At 51.1% G+C, this 17,868-nt stretch overlaps 9 protein-coding genes across 9 annotated transcripts; 3 read left to right on the plus strand and 6 right to left on the minus strand.

Moving 5' to 3' along the window:
- Window positions 1-1,765: 1,765 nt before the first annotated feature.
- N7539_008844 (Zn(II)2Cys6 transcription factor) lies at window positions 1,766-3,592 on the plus strand (the record flags this gene model as incomplete). The annotated part of the gene is made up of 4 exons (XM_056938439.1): window positions 1,766-2,033; window positions 2,159-2,281; window positions 2,344-2,821; window positions 2,893-3,592. 4 exons carry the CDS (start codon window positions 1,766-1,768, stop codon window positions 3,590-3,592), a joined length of 1,569 nt encoding a protein of 522 aa, XP_056785816.1.
- A 78-nt stretch (window positions 3,593-3,670) lies between these two features.
- N7539_008845 (putative transsulfuration enzyme family protein) lies at window positions 3,671-4,922 on the minus strand (the record flags this gene model as incomplete). Its single annotated transcript, XM_056938440.1, has 2 exons — window positions 3,671-4,699; window positions 4,767-4,922. The coding sequence occupies 2 exons, from the start codon at window positions 4,920-4,922 to the stop codon at window positions 3,671-3,673; spliced, it is 1,185 nt and encodes a 394-aa protein (XP_056785817.1).
- Window positions 4,923-7,067: 2,145 nt separating this feature from the next.
- N7539_008846 (uncharacterized protein) lies at window positions 7,068-8,008 on the minus strand (the record flags this gene model as incomplete). Its single annotated transcript, XM_056938441.1, has 4 exons — window positions 7,068-7,229; window positions 7,289-7,359; window positions 7,432-7,549; window positions 7,625-8,008. The coding sequence occupies 4 exons, from the start codon at window positions 8,006-8,008 to the stop codon at window positions 7,068-7,070; spliced, it is 735 nt and encodes a 244-aa protein (XP_056785818.1).
- A 730-nt stretch (window positions 8,009-8,738) lies between these two features.
- On the minus strand, window positions 8,739-8,954 carry N7539_008847 (uncharacterized protein; the record flags this gene model as incomplete). The annotated part of the gene is made up of 1 exon (XM_056938442.1): window positions 8,739-8,954. One exon carries the CDS (start codon window positions 8,952-8,954, stop codon window positions 8,739-8,741), a length of 216 nt encoding a protein of 71 aa, XP_056785819.1.
- Window positions 8,955-9,386: 432 nt separating this feature from the next.
- N7539_008848 (uncharacterized protein) lies at window positions 9,387-9,986 on the plus strand (the record flags this gene model as incomplete). Its single annotated transcript, XM_056938443.1, has 3 exons — window positions 9,387-9,575; window positions 9,658-9,742; window positions 9,805-9,986. 3 exons carry the CDS (start codon window positions 9,387-9,389, stop codon window positions 9,984-9,986), a joined length of 456 nt encoding a protein of 151 aa, XP_056785820.1.
- Window positions 9,987-11,560: 1,574 nt separating this feature from the next.
- On the minus strand, window positions 11,561-12,130 carry N7539_008849 (uncharacterized protein; the record flags this gene model as incomplete). Its single annotated transcript, XM_056938444.1, has 1 exon — window positions 11,561-12,130. One exon carries the CDS (start codon window positions 12,128-12,130, stop codon window positions 11,561-11,563), a length of 570 nt encoding a protein of 189 aa, XP_056785821.1.
- Window positions 12,131-12,692: 562 nt separating this feature from the next.
- Window positions 12,693-13,463, minus strand: N7539_008850 (alpha/beta fold hydrolase; the record flags this gene model as incomplete). Its single annotated transcript, XM_056938445.1, has 1 exon — window positions 12,693-13,463. The coding sequence occupies one exon, from the start codon at window positions 13,461-13,463 to the stop codon at window positions 12,693-12,695; it is 771 nt and encodes a 256-aa protein (XP_056785822.1).
- A 1,578-nt stretch (window positions 13,464-15,041) lies between these two features.
- On the plus strand, window positions 15,042-15,885 carry N7539_008851 (glycoside hydrolase family 75 protein; the record flags this gene model as incomplete). The annotated part of the gene is made up of 4 exons (XM_056938446.1): window positions 15,042-15,137; window positions 15,199-15,467; window positions 15,528-15,558; window positions 15,628-15,885. 4 exons carry the CDS (start codon window positions 15,042-15,044, stop codon window positions 15,883-15,885), a joined length of 654 nt encoding a protein of 217 aa, XP_056785823.1.
- Window positions 15,886-16,101: 216 nt separating this feature from the next.
- Window positions 16,102-17,761, minus strand: N7539_008852 (glycoside hydrolase family 76 protein; the record flags this gene model as incomplete). The annotated part of the gene is made up of 5 exons (XM_056938447.1): window positions 16,102-16,683; window positions 16,799-17,146; window positions 17,182-17,247; window positions 17,327-17,574; window positions 17,665-17,761. The coding sequence occupies 5 exons, from the start codon at window positions 17,759-17,761 to the stop codon at window positions 16,102-16,104; spliced, it is 1,341 nt and encodes a 446-aa protein (XP_056785824.1).
- Window positions 17,762-17,868: the final 107 nt, after the last annotated feature.

The following is a 17,868-nucleotide window of genomic DNA, read 5'->3' on the forward strand; positions in this document are numbered from 1 at the left end:
GCTTCTCCAGTTCGAAGTCCAGCTTGCCGGGAATCGTTAACTGTCGGCGTGGCGAAGTCCTGTAAACTCTATGTGATCCTTGAAGATCGTAGTCACTCTCTAATCAAAGCTCAATAATATCCGGGGCTTGAAGTCCTTTTGTTATGCTACGAGACGACTGCTATGGGAGTTTTTTCCCTCTTGGGCATGGGTATGGCGGAGTTAGCTCCTCGTTAAGCGGCGCCTGTGTGGTTGTCCTAGGTTACCTACGTGTCAATAATCGTTTTTACAGCATCCGACTAATGGCCTTTGTTGAGATAGCTTGGTGGTTTGGCGCGTCTCACCAGCGTGGTGCGCGCCCACGCACACCACCTTCGTAGCTTAGATAGGCACCTCTCACCAGATGCAATCTCACCATTCCTTTCTCCCCTCTTTTGGGTCTGCTACGTTTCACAGTAGCCTCCAATAGCCTTTGTGTTCGCAGGATACATGTCTAGGGATACTGGACTGACCGACTGAGTATAGATGGCTGCCTTGGAGGTGAGCGCCCCCTTCACAGAAAGATAGTAGTCTAGGACTTGATCCTCCCGTCGATTTGTCAAACCTTTGCGAGACATCATATCGTTCTTTCTGTATTCTACATGACAACCTAGGTGAGATAGTACGTTAATCGAGGCGATGCGGCTCCCTATGCGTTAGTTGGATTCAGAAAAGGAAGAAGAAGTCTTTTGCTTAGAAAAGACCTTTCCTAGCGTCCAAGTTCTTATAGGGCAGCCGAGAAAATCGTCAAGCGATGTTGCAGATAACAATGAGTTCGTGTTATTGCCGTTTACAGTTTACGGTTTACTTTGGGTTCTTGATCTTCGTCTTTTAGTCGTAGTATGATCAATTCAACCTCCTATCTGTTTCCCGGGCTCACCTGGGTTTGTTTCGAGCGATGCGGTTCCATTTGCGAAAGGTGATCTCTGCAATCTTCACCCTCTTTACTTTGGCGATTCAGGCTGTCTTTACTCGTAAATATTCTACGGAAGGAAGAAAGAAAAAGCGATGAAACGTAGCTTGGTTGATTGAGAAAGAAAGACAGAGAGAGCGATAGAGGCTAGGTTTGCTGAGAGGTTTGTGGGCCCTGATGACGACCTCGGAGGCGGCAGGGTAGGTAGCCGAGAATATCTAGATGGTCTCTAAGCCCGTACCACTATCATTCAGTCAGTACTGCTAGTCTACGACTGGCTCATGAGATGGGGTTTTATCTGAGACTTGGAAAATCGAATAGGTTTTCAAGATCGGCGGTACATTTAAATCTTGTCACTGACTGGTACGAGATATTGTGTGACTGCCTCCCCCAGTTTTTATTGCCTGAAGGTTCCTCAGGACACCTAGATTTTTTCCCGAGTTAAATCCACGGATGCCCACCAATTGCCACGCGCAGGAGCTTCCACCGGCACTTCGATGTGGTGACTAAGATTCAAATATTTGAAGGTACCCGACTGCCCGCGGGTTGGATGGTCCACTGGCATCCCGTCTCCCGGCGGCCTGTCGTGGGCTATTGCCTTTTGCCACCCACCGCACAGTCACACAAGTTGTCTTTCGAAACCCTGTCTGGCGTCCGCCCGGATCGCAGATCGTACACTTGACCCTCGAGCTTGTCGTGCACCTTGCCTTCAGTCCAAGAATACGCCTATCAGCTATTCCAAAGTCTTAGCCCGACTGGCTTGGTCTCGTCTGATACTCCAGCAAGTACTGACCTCGTGGAGTCGGCCACGACTCAGAAGAGCTTCAATCACCGATGAATTCCGTGATCGACGGCCCATGCTATACCTGCCGTAATCGGCGCATCCAGTGCGATCAGTCCGGTGTGCCATGCGGCAAATGTCGTAGCGCAGGTTTAGCTTGCCTTGACAAACGTCCTCTTAAATGGGTGAAAGGAGTAGCGATTCGTGGCAAGCTTCAAGGGCACGTTTACGGGACTTTGGATGATCCCTCGCCAGGAAAGCAAAATGGGAGGCAAGGCTCGGCCCATCAGAGGCGAGCCTTGAGGCAGGTGCAATCCTCGGGTGAGTGGCAAGTGGAAAACTGGCATTATGTTGACTACAGTCTGCAAGCACCGATCAACTGAATGCATGCGCGATCGCCTTCCGTCGCAGGGGGGCTTGGTAGTGCTAAGCTCACGCCTTAAAAGGAACAATTCTCGGGGATCATTCGGGGCCATATTCTCTACGCCAGGCCCCTGTGAGGACACTGGCAATTCCCGACCCCGCTCTTTCCGGTCTGGATGATGTCTCCAAATATTATCTTGATTACTGTATGTTCTTGGACCTGCAACAACTGCGATGAATTAATCAAGTACTGAGGGCTCCTCTGAAGATAAAGAACGAATTTGCCAACTTTTCATTGTCCGCGACACCACTCGAAATCCATTCCGACAGCTTATTGCTCTAAGTCTGATCAGCCCGGTGTTGAGCAAAGCTCTTCTTGCCCTTGCGGCGCGCCACCGTGCCAATCAATGCCAGACATTCCACGAGCTGACATCTCCGATACCACCGGAACAGGTCACCGCAGATCGTCGTGCGCTTGTCTTGAAACATCAGGCTATCGCGGCACTTTCTCGCGCGGTAGCAGATCCTATATCGAGCAGGCAAGACTCGACCTTGGCTAGTGTGTTTCTTCTTGTTTTTTTGGACCTGGTAGAATCAGGAAGTGATGGATGGAATTTCCATTTGGAAGGTGCAAAGAATCTCGTGGCCTCATTACAGCCTCAATCTGAGCCGCAAGCCGGCATCAATCAGGGCCGGGGACAAACTTTGCATGGAATTTTGACTTTTATTGCGAAGCAGATCAAAGTGTTAGTATTTTCTCGCCCTTTCCTTCAAGTAGCAAATTCGTGATGAGCTCACACCTGCATTGCATCAACAGAATTGGGACTCTCGGTGCGACCTTCGTGCGGCCCCGAACTCTTTCGGGCTTCGTCATCCCAGAGCACGAGGAGGCCCTCCTCTCAGAGACCACTGATACTTCTTTTCTTGGGTGCCCTGACCATATTCTCCACGTGATGCATTCACTTTCCATACAAAGGGATATTTTGTTTTCGCCTACTATTGATCCATTGATGGTGGAAACCCACGCCAGAAGAACACATGAACTCGTACGGACTTGCGAAGAATTTGACTGCTACGCCTGGGTGGCGCAACTGCAAAAGGTGTCTTCTTCTGCCAGGGAACGTGGCAGCCTAACTTTGCTGGCGCGCTCGTTCAAAGTTGGCACCATTATATACGGCAAGCGAATTTTGGACGCCATGACGGCATATACAACGCAGCTTGTTGCTTTGGTAAGCGAGCTGCTTGACGTGCTGAAAGATTTACAGAATGATTGGGCCATGTTCAAGTGCGTTCTCTGGCCAATCTTTGTTGCTGGTTTGGAGTCCTCGACACAAACAGAACGTCACATCGTACAAACTTTGCTTGAGAAGTTTTGGAACGCCACCAGTTGTCTAAACGCGGTCAATGCCGCTAAAACTCTGCAGGCCTACTGGTTTCAGGCGGATGCCTCTGGGGTTGGACAATCGCGTTGGATCTTTGACATTGGCCAGCTGGGTCGAGATTGGTTATGGATATAGATAGAATACGAGACCAGCCCACGACAATTGCCTGGTTTTCCACCGACTAAGCCATCGTCTACTTTTTTTTGACATTAATCAGACACCAGACAACGACCGGAATGCCCGCAGCAGATCATCTCGCAGGTCTTCCCAATGTTCAATACCAACACTGATCCGCAGCAACTTTTTGTCCACCCGGCTATCGGACAGGGCTCTCCATTCAATCAAAGATTCCACCCCACCCAGACTTGTTGCATGCTGGAAGAAACTGAGGTGGCTCGGAAGTGTGCGGGCGAATCGCTCGTTTTGCAAGATAACCGAAAATACTGGGCCAAATCCGTTTGGCATCTGGTTCTTCAACCAAGGTTCATCCTGAAGACTGGCATGATAAATCATCTTCAATATGGCCTGAACAGTGTGCTGGTCTGAGCCCGGCGCAGGCGAAGAAGCTTTCAAGGCATCGTCGAGCCAATTGATGAGTTTGGCTGCGTTTTCACTGGCACGCTGCACGCGAACCTCGAGAGTCCGCAAACTCCGCGTGCCCAGCCACCCCTCCAAATTGCCAATGACGCTGCCCAGAGCCATACGATCCTCAAATAGGCGTTTCGCCCAGCCATCCCTTTGAACTGCAAGAACACCGCAGAGCATGTCGCTATGTCCTCCGAAGAATTTTGAGCCTGAGTGCATGACGATGTCCGCGCCCCAGAGGAACGGATCCTGCAGACCAGGAGGTCCGAAAGTGCTGTCGACAATCAGGTACGCACCCCGAGAGTGTGCCTTTCTGGCATATTCCTCGATGTTGAAAGCGGTCCCGTAAGGATTGATTGGTGTTTCGAGAAGAATCACATCGCTTTGGTTCAGGTTCTCTGCTGGACAATCGATCGGGAGCTTTTTGAGTCCGGACAGGCGGGAAACGACAGCTATCACTTCATGACTACCATGGTAGCCTTCGCCGACAGAGATGTGCCGTGGGTTGAGCAACACCAAGGCCGCATGCAGTGCAGCAAGTCCGGTTGCATAGGACACTGCTGTACCTTTGAGGAGTGATGAGAGCACTGCTTCAAAGCGGGTGGCATTCGGCGCAAATTCGCGAGAATACACGTAGTTCGTCCCGTCAAACTCCGCCTGTTGTAAGGATTAGCGTGGTCGATCGCTCGTATCTCTTATAGATTGTCAGACAATTAGTACATACCACGGGATCTTCCGAGACCTTTAGCTGATCCGGATCCTTTGAGTATCGAAAGGTGGTCGACAAGTGCATTGGTGGTGCCACATCAGGCACCAGATTAAGGCGATCGTCTGCATGCAAAGCCTCTGTGGCAGGGTGACCGATATGTTTTGATAGCATTCTTTCAACTGGTGGTTTGAATGTTGAGGGAATTTGGCGACTGATATGGAACTGGTGAAGCGACTGAAAGCTTTAAATACCTTCTGTTGTCGATTGCAGTGACCGACTCGGAATACTCTGGAGCCCCACTCCCTTCAAGTTCCTAGAACGGAATGGGCCCTGTGACTCTGATTGGACCGATGTCATCTTGAAGGGGGGCTTTCCTGGATGTCATGGACTCCACTTGGCTCCACCCAATCGGCGGGTGGATGGAATAAACTCAAAATACTTTCCTAATCAAGAAGGACAATACTATCTTGACACGAGTAGTGGGTATCCATTAGGACGGACTGATCTGTGGAGAAAGCCTCACCAGGTCAAAAGGCTGCTACGATCCTCGCTTCATCGTGCCCTCTTGCATTCGTCATGCTCCAAAACCCCTAGACAGGATCCGTGCCAAAGACAATTCGATTAGATTCCAATGGCTCGTGTGGAAAAGTGCATTAGCCCGAAGTCAAATCTTCACAGTGACAGCGAGTTTCGAATAAGCTACACTCCACAAAGTAATGTCATAAAATCGTTCATGTCCTGAAGGAGAAAAAGCTAGAAAAGTCCAAATCAAATGTGAGGTCCTGCTTGCTCTGTCAGTCTCTCGGGATTTGCTATAGCGGGTCAAATATCCAGGACGCCAAAGACCTGCCGCGTGTTGCAGAGCGTTTTGAAAAAATTCTGGAGCAGACAAGCTAAGATCAGTGCCAGTGGTGAGATGTGATACGCTAGCCACATTAGGCTGCAGCAACGAGTGACATTCCAGGAAAGCACCCTTCAGATCTTCATGTACCCTTCGCTTGACGCATGCCTTCGCTTCCCTGGCTTTAATCTGGACCAAGATCGCGGTGAGAGAGATGTACCACTTCATACTCTGGCTCCCCAGTCCAATAGTTTGGCACAACAGGTTCACAATTCGTTAAAGAACACGGAAAACAGGGGGGCGCGGGCAGCGTTCACTATTTCATCAATTGCCCGTGTTAGAGAGACTTCCGAGGATTGCCCTTCTACATTGAGTGACGATCTCTAGGCCCAGAATGGAGTGAACATCTAGACTGAGAGGATCTTTGGAACTGCCGCCTTGTCCAGAATCATCTTAGAGTAGTCATCTGTGGGATCTGTTGGCAGACCGAGGCAGTTGGCATAAGATTCGAAAATCATGGTCGACTCGGGTTTACAAGAATAGCAAAATTGGGGATCGCTTCGAGCCTGTTCAATAAAGGGCCCGTGCAAAGTAAGGATGTACCGTTGAAGCTTCACCGCTAGGCATTTGTTCGCAAGTTCTGTGTCACGCAAATCACTGACCGAGGACGAGGCCGTGCTGCTTGAGCTCCGAGGAAAAAGACTCAGGTAGATGCGAGGCAGTTCTGCTGTGAGGCCCAGCGCCTGTTGATAGGATTTTTCTCCGGAAGTGTCATTCAGTCTTGCGACTTTCAGGCGTACCTCCAACTATGATTAAAGCAATCGAGTGACAGACGCATCGGCTCTGCGATGGCGGCATCACCAGAGGATGCGAAGTTATATTCATATCAATGTCGAGGTCACCGAGGTTTAAGGGCGATCGTGAATCACATCCCGACGGAATCTGGCATGGTAGGCCAAATTCCATGGCTGATTGTATCGTCAATTTACAGACTGTGGCCCAGAGACGGCGTCGTCTCTCAGAATCGAAGGGAAACGAACTTGGAAAGAAGCCGGGATTCATGTGCATCCCCAAACGCATTGTCGTCTCGATCAGTGCATTTGTGGAAGGCACGCTGGATATCCCGAATCGACAAACTTTGCGTGCCAGAAGTGAAAGACAGAGGACTTGTCAATTGTCTAGATTCGCCGTTGTGTCATTCGAAAGTCCTGCAAGCCACCACTGTGCCGCGTAGATCCATTTCGATATCAGCTGCGCATAATGGTCGTCTACCTCGACAGGACTGCCCGGGCAGACTTGTGCCAATAGCAAGGACCAGTATTAAATTTCATCATGAAAGAGGTGGAAGAACTTCGAGGCGCTACCCAGTCTGATTGATGATCTTTCCAAAAGGAGGGAATATGAAGGATCCGAAACAGCGGCTCGAAGGTTCGCACGTAACATCGCACCAGTTCGTCACACATTTCATGAGATGGTCAGGTTGTGTGTATGTCCACAATGGGGCCCTCGTGAACGAGAGCCTTTCGAGACTTGACACAGTTACAAAGGCTTCTACATTCTTTGATCAGAACAGTCAAGTCCGACTTCAATTCCATGGAAGCAGCATCAGGCTCTCGGCCAGTCAAAGTTCCCGCGGCCTGTGGCAACAAGTAAGCCAGTGACGCATATCGCAAAATTGAAGGCCATGCACGCCTACCTTGTCTACTTTGTAAATCCAGTGAGTTGGGCCGATGAGCTTGGTCTTCCCGTATGCTGCTTGCAGGCGCCCTGGGACCCTGTCAACAGTCATGTCAGGAGGTTTGCGACCGTCCACAAAAGCCCAGGTCTAGAACTGAAGACTGACGTTCAGTAGAATGCGTTTCTTTTCCAGGTTCGTGTAGATTGTATCCACGTCGTCGACGGTGTGGCTGCGCTTCGGTGCTTTCGGTGGGAGCTGATAGTCGATTTTCCCGTGACTCTAATTGAAGCCGAATGTCCCTCACAGAATGTTCCTGTCCCGTCGAATGGACTTGTTGGTGAACAATACTCTCACTTGTAGGGTCCGTCGAGCGACTCCGATCGCGACCAAAGTGTTGCCCGCGCACGGGCGCAGGAACCACCCGGAATATTGCGGTCGCGGCGCACCTCTCGAATTCGAAGGCGGCATGACTCGCAGGACTGCGCGGGGCGCCAGCGTTTGCGGGGACCAGCCTCCGTGACCAAGGCTCAAGGCTGGGGCGAATCGAACATGAAGCAAGGAGAATCCTGCATCGAAATCATCTCTTCGGGACCGTGAAGATTCAGAATCAACATCATCCTCGGCCTCGGCCCCGGCCTCGGCTTTTAGGCGTGCTGGGAACCAAATGTCGGTCCGATGCCCGTGATAGTATCGCGACGGCCTTGACGACAACTGAGCGACACTGTAGTTTGGCAACATTGCGGGTAATATACCAACAGCTCCACCTGACCCAGCTGACGGGTCGTTGTAAGTATGGAGTTATGGACTGGTGGGAAAAGGTTTGCATTTCTATATCCAACGACAAACCAGTGATAACACAGCTACAGCTGGAGGCGGAAGGTAACCCCCGATGGAGGTCACCAACCCCGGCTCACACGTTCCATTCATAGGCACCCATACACGAACCGAAAACATTCGCATAGGTGGTGAACGACTTCGGCCGATGAGGCTACATGTACTAATGCCAAGAGTCCTCCGTCAGACCTGGCACAGTTCATAAGTACTCTATGGTCAGTTAGTAGTCTTTACCCACTTGTCGTATGAGTGTAAGGCTGTCAGCTGGTATATCAGGTTCCGGACAGAGGTCGTCCTGCAGCTGATAGATACCTAGTAATCTATGGCTGAGTCTCATCACTGACCTTGTGGAAGTGCATTTTCAGTAGGTCACGGCCCTTTCCTCACATTTTGCCACCAGGGATACCTGCTGCGCGAACCGAGGTCGCCGTCAAGATTTACTTCAATTCAACTGCAGAGTGAATCCTGGAGCAAGCACATATCGACCATCCATGAAGATCGATAAATACTCGCTACTTCACACGGGAGCTTGCACCGATGGAATTCAACGACACCCGTCAAGCATGAACTGGTCAACGTGTAGTCTGAACTTGTTCTCAAAGCTCCAAATACCAATCCAATACTTCGAAGAGCTTCAGATGGGCTCCAGAATGACGTGCCGTGACGCTCGGCACCAGGTCATAGCACTGCACAGCTGCACTGCCATCTTTCGATCAGTGGGATGCATGTTGGCAGATTCCGACTTGGCCGCCATCGTTCGAACGGAGATGCCCAATTTCCGACCGAGCCATATCGTTGTATCCACCGCGTAGTGCTGATTTGGAGGGCTATGTTCTTGGCCTGAGGTCATTGTACTTGTTCAGTATGGAGAAGCTTTGACATCAACTTCATGTTCGTTCTGGCGGGGTACAGCTGCCTATTCTTGGCTGCGGGGGGATGCAACGCTCCCACTTCAGATGTCTTTGAATGTCTCTGATATTAGGAGCTCGAAGGAGCAGCGATATGCATGTCTTCTCCGCAACCTGTTCGTTGACTGGCTCTCTCGGTTGGCGGTCAGTCGGGTATCATCTGCATGTCTTGGATCTTTAGCATCATCAGAATCGTCATTACATGAGGCCTCCCATGCCTACCAACCACGGTATAGATGATGCTTATTATATGAGCCCATGCAATAGCTCTTGCTGGTCTATAAAAGGCAGACGAACCTCGTCCAGAATTCCATCTATCCTCCCATAACCAACACCAAACACAATCGTATCCAACATCAACAATTTTATCCATCATGAAGGCCACTCTTATCTCTTTCGGTGCGCTTGTTGGGCTGGCCGCGGCTCAAAATGCCATCGTGAACAACCATTGCGATTCCACTGTCTACGTGCAGTCTTTCCCATATGATGGCAGCGCCCCCGGACCTCTCACGGCTGTTCCCAAGGGTGGCACTTTCTCTGAAAAATTCAGACCATCGGGTTCCGTGAGTTTTTCCTTCGCTATTATCAAGGGGACTCTCGTGATGTACTGAACAGAGTGTTGACTGACAATCTTTAAACCCATAGACCGTGAAGATTGGAAAATTGAAGACGCTTCAGGCTCCCCTCTTCTTTGGCTATTCTTTCTCATCAAACCCGGACTACGCCTATTGTAAGTAGTTGGAATTATTTTGAATGAATGAACGAGTACTGACAAACTCTTGTGATATGCAGATGAATTCAGCACGCAATTCGGCAATCCGTTCGCCGCGCAGCCTAACTCCCTGAGCCCCGGAGAGGGCTGTGAAGCATTCGACTGTGCAGCCAATGACGCTGCCTGCTACAGTACGCCCGCTCACAAGAAGGTTTATGGATGCCCCCAGCCTGTTGATCTTACTGCCGACCTGTGCCAGTGATCAACATGTTCATTACGGATGAATTATGCCCTATTGTTATGTTAATGAGTTTTAATGGAAGCCGTCACTAGCAGAAGAGGTTTTGTTTATGCCACAACTTGTTTTCAAATGGTAAAGCGATCTACCTGGCCACAGTGATTCTCATCCATGTCGTTTGATCTACAGAAGGACAAGCATTTCAAGCTGGTCAAAGGCTTCCGAGTTAGATCGATCTAGTGAGACTCGTTCCCAATAAAACTGGTTCAGTGAGAACTGATCAACTATTACACCTTCCAGAGTCAATCGGCTTTCATGAAAACAGTGAATAGACCTGGCTATTGGTACTACTGAACACAATGTAGGACATTAGCCCCAGACAGACAATCGCATGTCATGACTCAGAGCCCAGACAGAGCCCACGGAAGCTGAGCTTCAAGGTGGGGAGCTCAAGAGGCTCTGTTGAGGCAGGCGGATTTGCAGGCGCAGAAGTCTATACTAGGCTAGATATGCAGCAGCCCCGCTTGGAGAGCGAATCTGACTTCTCGTGCTACGGTACATACTAAGTACCGAAGGTCTGAGCACCAAAGTACCTAAATATCTGGAGCGAAGTTGGAATTTTATCGTCCTCCTAACTATCCAGCAATAATTAGTCCCACATTATCTCACGTCAGAGAGAACGGTCTTTCTGTGCATCATTCGCCCCGCTGGGACATGCTAGTCCAGTCAATATCTACCTGGTTATCATGAACATATTGTCCAGGATGCATATTCACCCGCCCTCTGGATGGGACATTTAACCCTGATCTTCCTCAGTCCTACAGTTCTCGGCGCATGGGCGATCTACCTTCAAGCTCGAACCACTCAAACAGCGGTCTTTCCCGGTTCACTCGGCATTTTGGGTCTATGGACCCAGGGAATTGCACTTGTAATTATCTCGATCTTCTCAATCTGGGCTTTGTCCTTACCCTTCTCTCTTCGGAGCAGCAATCCCAGTTGGGATTTTGTTTCCCGCTGGTACCGGTTGAATGGATGCATCATGCTCGACAACTCCATTTTCGCGTTTGGCCGAGTCATCCTCTTTGTCACCAGACTATGTCACTTGAAGTCGAGCAATCGGAGAGATCACACGGGCGATAGAAAACTTGTACTGGGTTTCGGCCGCGATGAACGCTAGGCAACGTTACCATATGCGAGCAATTGCCCAAGTGTCTTTGCCCGAGAGCAAAGATGGGCTCTTTTAATCTTGGGCATCCGAGCTATGATTATTACGGGACTTTCATCCTGGATCATTAACACATTGTCGACGTTTCACCCGACTGTATTCTACCCGGTACACTACTGCGCCAAGTAGTTTACTTGCGAAGACAATCCACTGAGGATCTTCAAAACTGGCACCGACACTAGTGACTAGGTCGTATATGTCGCTACTGACTGCATGCAGGAAAAACATATCGCATTGAGTTGCACAAGGTTCCCATCGGATTGGTCGGAACTCCCAGCCGCGAAGTCACTGGCCTCTGTCACTCCATGCTACCTACTTTCTTTGGCATGGACCCAGAGCCTACCCATTCTTTGTGTGCCAGTGGACCTCGTCATCAGTAGAGAGCACCAATGCCGAGAATAGCCAACAAGCCCACAGTGACGCTCAACACGAGCGAAGGCGATGATTTGTACCCCGAGGATGGCTTGGTGCTCGATGTGGTCGCCGCCGAGGCCGTTGACGAGGAAGAGCCGTCGGTCGCAGAGCCGCTTGTAGAGGTCCCACTAGCCGTGGGCATCTGGCTGGAATCGCTCGAGGAGCCGGTCGCACTTGGCCCAGTGGAAGTTCCAGTCGACCCGTGGTCGCTGGACTGTCCCGTGGGAGTTGCCAGGTAACCCGCCGGTGCCTTGCCGCTCGAGACATAGAAGATCTGTCCATTCGCCAGTGTCGTGTGTTCTGCGCCGGGGGCAGACGTTTGCAAGAGATAGTCGGCGCTGCCTTGGTTGTACCCGACCCAGTTGGTGTGACCATTGTCGAGGACCTGGCCCACCAAGCCGATCGCCGTGGTGAAAGTGGAGCCTGCGCTGTTGGTTTGAACAAAAGTCTGGGTGAAGGGGATCTGCGCGCCGGCCGAGTAGCCGCCGGTGGATACTACGGCAGCAGCGGTGGTCGGGGCAGAGGACATGTTGAGGATATTGGGGATCAGGACTTTGAAGAGAGGAATTCTGTGGTATTGGAAATTGTGGTGCGGGTAAAGAAAGAAACAGATGCAAAATGTGGAAGCAGCGCGGGCTGACGCGAGAAACCTTCGAAGGTTTTTGAAGTAAAATTGGGAGGCTTGGTTCGCTCGTGTTTTGTTTGGATTTCATCCGGGCGTGGCACGCTAAAGAGGGGAACTATGCCCTTCTCAGGCGCGGAGATGTAGGGTCACCACGGTACGAAGGTTCGACGCCGGATCGTTGGGATTCAGGTTCCGTCACTTGTATCGGAGGATGTGAAGCATGCAACATCATTCAGCGAGAAAGTGATGGCTAGTGCTACAAGGCCGTCTTGGGGTTCGGCATTGATCAAAATTATCACCTCAACCATGCGCCACTCTTCGTTGCGCTCCCGCTATGGCATCTCATCCTGGAACAAGCGAAAACAACACACAAAAGCATCCCGAAGCGATAACGAAACACCGGCGGAGAGGTCGTAGGTAACTACACCCAGAGATCGTTGTCCTCCCAATGTATCGAGCCGTGACTCTATACTACTGACTCGAATCCTTCTGGCAGATCCTTGCGTTCGGCCCAGCAGGTCACCAGGTTCGTGAAAATCCGGGGCTCATCTGCGTTCCAGGGATGGCGCATGCCTCGGTGCTGAACCAGCCGACTCCCGTTGTCCGGCTGAATTGTCTCGAATAGCCGACGAGCGTGATCAATGTTGTCAGCACTAATCCCGGCACGCGTGGCGGCAACCACCAGAGATCTGGCGGCGATGGGCTTCAAAGCGCGAGCGGAAAACAGCATATTGAAGATGTCGCACGTGGTAGACAACGTCCCCTGTCCCTTGCAGAACCGCCTCCATTCCACGGTCGGGTTCTTGATGAACCCGCTGGTTCGTTGCACAGCGTAGACAAAGTAAGGTAGCACAGGTGACACCAGGCTTGGCGGGAACATGTTGAAGCCCGAGACGACGAGACTTTGGATCTGTTCGGGATACCGTGCGGCCATGGCAGCTGCCACATGCGCCCCGATACTCATGGCGACTACATGAGCTTTCTGGTCCAAAGCATGCGCTTGTACCAAGTCTGCAAGCCGGCGAGCGGCGTCTTCGACGGCGAAACCACGCCCGGCGTCGCACGAATTTCCATGACCGGGAAGATCAGGAATCATTACATGATAGTCGGCAGCAACAAGGAGGGGCCAGATTGGGTCCCATTCTTGGCCGTCGGAGAATCCACCGTGAATCAGAAGAATTGTGGCCTTGGGAGAAGACACATTGTGCGATGTGTAGGAGATAGGAGTCTCGGACATCTGGATGAATGCCCCTCCGCGGTGGCTCGACGAATTTGAAGAAGGGAAGACTGACACTTCTACGGTGTTCTCCAGGATGTCCGTTGATCTGTTCAAGCAGACGGGAGCCTCAATCCTTGGCGCCTCCCGACCATTTCGTCGATTACAAAGTTGTTAGGTTGCATTAGTCCGCATTGATGGCTGCGAACAAGTCACTGCGGTGAGCTTGATGAAACGGTCCTAATAGTGAGGTGGGCTCAGCTCCATTGGTACATGTTATGATCTGCCCTTGGCCACACAAGACGAGCTTGTCAGCTCCATGAGGTCAACCTCATCTTGGAAGTTAGTAATCGCCGAAACATCATCTCTCTGCTTCACAGAGTGCAGAGTACCCAAGCCTGCGTGAGCACCACTCACAAGGCACTCTGTATGTACCTGAGACTGTGCTCGCCCCTCATTATTTTCCCCTATCACTGAGGTACTGGCTCAGCACTTGAATAACTCTCAAGTCTCGTCAGTAGTGTGTCGAACGAGTCACGACAGCTCGGTTGGGTCGGGCCCACTGCAGCTGGCTGTACTTAGTCAGCGATGCGTCTGCCTGCCGGGCGGCTTGCTCATGTTCGACAGCATTCTCAACTGAAGGAAACGATCTACAATCTAAACTTGTGACTCAGATTGTGGCCAACAGTGAGAGGCATGGAATAGGCCTCCAGCCCCCAAAAGCCTTGGCCTTCGCTTTTGTAAGCCCGGTTGCGGCAGTCAAGCCTCGCATGGTCGATAAGAATCTCGACGGCGTGACTCGCGATCACCTAGACATATTTCATGATCGAGATTGTAACTGACGTGGCTGACGATCCAACTGCAACTGTACTGGAGGTCTCAACTGGAATTTCAATGCACAACCCTCAGCAGACTACTGCGAGGTCTTAGGCAAGCTGTCCGCTCCTCAATTGATCGACACACAGCCTTTCCTGTTTTCTCCATCATACCCGTTTGGGGAATTGGTATCAAGCTCCTGCACAAACCCCGACTTGCAACCCCTGACTGCACGATCAGCCATCCGATCGTTTTGCTGTGGCTAAGCACAGGCTGTTAATTCGCTTGTTCACTGCAATTGCCCCATTATCATTCTTCAGTGTCCCACTCTCATTATCCCAAAAGAGTATATCGTCGCAGACACGTTGCCATACTCGAGCCCGAAAGGCTTGCAAATCTTCTGCAAGCACAACGAGGGTTACATTGAAGCTCTCTAGCGGAAATTGGTCGTTCGCGAACAATCGGCCTTCACCTGGCCTAACCAGAACTTGCTCATGATCGCCATCAAAGTCGAGCGCGTCCTCCGCCATTGGCTCCCTCTGCCATCGCGGCGCTGCCCAAAGCTGCTACATGATGCAGAACACCTCTGTGCAGACTCTAGATCGAGGACACGCTCCGCAACTCGACGGCTTGCGCTCAGGAGATGACACTGGCTTGGCAACATGATGGACTACTTAAGCGGCGCTTCATGAAGCTTCTCTTTCCTCATTCCTGTTACATCTTCTCTTTCGTCAGAGTCATTCATTTTGACACAGAGAGTCTAGTATCTTTTCTCGAGACACAATGAACATCCTCGTCTTGACCGCGGTCTTTTCCGCTGGAATTGCTTCCACCTATGACATACCCAAGAATCTCCAACAAATCTACAATAATCACAAGGTACGTTTCATTGAACCCCGGTCCCTATGGAAATTTCGGAACCCCTGACTGACATGAAAAGAATGGCAAATGCAACAACAAACTTGCGGGAGGTTTCACAGATGGCATCGGTGGTGCCACAACTTTCGCATACTGCGGTGATATCAATGGCGCTATTTTCCTTCACAGCCTCGGCAACGGCGGTCAATACGACAATATGGACGTGGATTGCGATGGAGCTAACAATTACGGCGGTGATTGTGCCAATGATCCGTCGGGACAGAGCCAGACCGCGTTCATGGACTCTCTTCCCCAGTATGGGATTCAGGACTTGAATGCCAACGTGCACCCGTACGTCGTCTTTGGAAATGCTGGCTTTGATCCCCAGTCATAAGGCATGGAGCCCTTGAGTGTGATGGCGGTGGTTTGCAACAATCAGCTGGTAAGAGATTCTTCAACTCACTGAGTAACGGGTTCACTTTCAGCACATCCAGGCTAATGAACCTGTCAGCTTTACGGCATCTGGGGTGATACCAACGGCTATGACTCTACCGGTGAAGTCTCTATCGCGCTCGCCCAAATGTGCTATCCGAACGATGGTCTCACCGGCGACAATGGCCACGGCCCCGATGATGTGCTCTACATTGGATTCACTGGCAGCGGTGCTGTCCCGGGCGGCAGTGCTGATTGGCAGGCCGGGGACCGCTGGACTTTCGAAGCTAGCATCAAGGATCTTGGTGATCGCCTTGTGGCGGGTCTCCAGGCTTGAGATGTGTATTGATGGACAGGACGCAATTTCCCCGGGACGTCTTGCAGCCGGCGCGGGCTGCGCCGAGCTTCAAAGCTCACGAGACGGGCTATTGGCTATCAATGTGAATAGAAAGATGTCGTTTCCTTCCAAGGGGCGAGTTTCAGGGCAAAGTAATTGCATTGCTGTCGAATACACAAGTAGACGATCAGACACGTGTACAGTGCTTTACAATAATTATCCACCAAGCACAGTAAAGCCCATCAAGCCGAACCAGCCAGCAGTGAACAATACAGTCAAGATGCCTGCCCCCGCCCGGTCCCCCGTTGTAATAGCCGACACAGGAATGCTTGCAGTGCTTGTATCATTCTCACCCGCCGTCGGGTTACTAGTGCTGTTGCCACCAGTCGTGGCGGTTACCGGACCGGTGCTGTTTCCGGTGAATCTGATCATGTTGGCGACGAAGAGATCCGTGGCACTGATCTGTTCCTCCATGCCGATCCATCCATCATATTGAGACTGATACCATCGAACGCCACACGTGTTGTTGTTGTGGCCCGTGCAAGACTTTGCTGCCGCCACGGCCGATGTCTGCAGCTTGGGCAAGATTTTGTCGTAGGTAGAGGGCACGAGGAGAGCTGTGAAGGATAGCCAAGTGGAGACTAGCCCCTTGAACAAAACTTCGTTATTGTTGCATTGTTCCGACGGCTCGCATGTCACTTCTTCAAAGATGCCACCGTTGCTCGACGGGAAAAATTCTTCAAAGAGCTTGTTCATGAGACCATCGACAGCAGTGAGCCACTGAGCGCTACCGTTTGTCTGTAGATGATCGGATCAGCATCGTCCCCCATTGACGGACCCTTGGTCAAGTTGGAGGTGATGTCCCTGTTCGCAACCTTAAAAACTGCCGGGACGTAAGGACTCGGGGACGTACATAACTGTACATATAAGCGGCACCCATCATGTACGTGCCATAGTTGTAAGACCATTGCGTATTTCCTTGGGTCGCACAATTATCTCCCATGTTTGTCGAGTCTGCCACATTCCATGTCGAGCTGTTAAGCAGTGGCGAGCTGAGCGACCAGTTCCAGATCTTGTTCGCCCAAGTCGCGTAGATGGGCTCGTTGGTGTAGCGTGCCAAGCGAGCAGCAAGTTGAAACAACCCACCGTTGGAGATAGAATTCTTCAAAGTGTATCCAGACTGATAAGGCCATATTTGCCAGCGCATGCCGCCATTACAGGCCGTTGTGTCCCATCGTTTGATCTGCGTATTGAAAACTCCCTGGGCGAGTGACAGCCAGGAGAAGCCCCCGCAACATCACCGAACTTCAGCTCAGCCGCGGTCATGGCGGCTAATCCCCAAAACATCTGATCATCATTGCCCTGGATGATGCGAAGAAAATTGTTAGAGTTTGATTTTTTCTTTCTCTGACCGTGCCACGTTCATGGGAGCTTCACTCACCAGGTAGCTGCTGTAATTACTCGGCATGTAATCACCGTTCTTTCCAGACTGCCATTCCAAGCCCACTCGAAGCTCATTATTGTATGTGGTATCTCCAGTGAAATGCCAATAGTGAAGCAAGGCCAGGAACAAAGCTGATCCCTCCCACCACTTGCTCGGGAATGCGCCGGGGATTTGTCCAGTCTCATTGCCATGGTAGTAGGTCATCATGGCGAATGTCGTCGTGCTGGCGGCATCTCGAAGAGATTCTGGTAACAGTGCACAACGTATCAGCCTTGACTTCTCCCGTGCAGCTAACCCATGTTCCGCCCACAACAGCCACAAGAGTGATCACGTACGTTCATCATCTATAATCAGATCGATTGCTGCCGCTCGAGAGGCAAAGAGCAAGAAGATTAGACCACCGGCCACGATACGACCAACAGGTAGGTACATGGTCTCCTTCAATCTCTACTGAATCGAGAGCTGTCTGGTCAAGAAACCGCCGTTCATCAATCTGACTGCAGAACCAGCGTGTATCTCCATACAAAAGATGCCATGAA

This window comes from Penicillium diatomitis (genome assembly GCF_028827545.1).
Source record: "Penicillium diatomitis strain IBT 30728 chromosome Unknown utg000015l_segment0_segment0, whole genome shotgun sequence".
NCBI classification, from domain to species: Eukaryota; Fungi; Ascomycota; class Eurotiomycetes; order Eurotiales; family Aspergillaceae; genus Penicillium; species Penicillium diatomitis.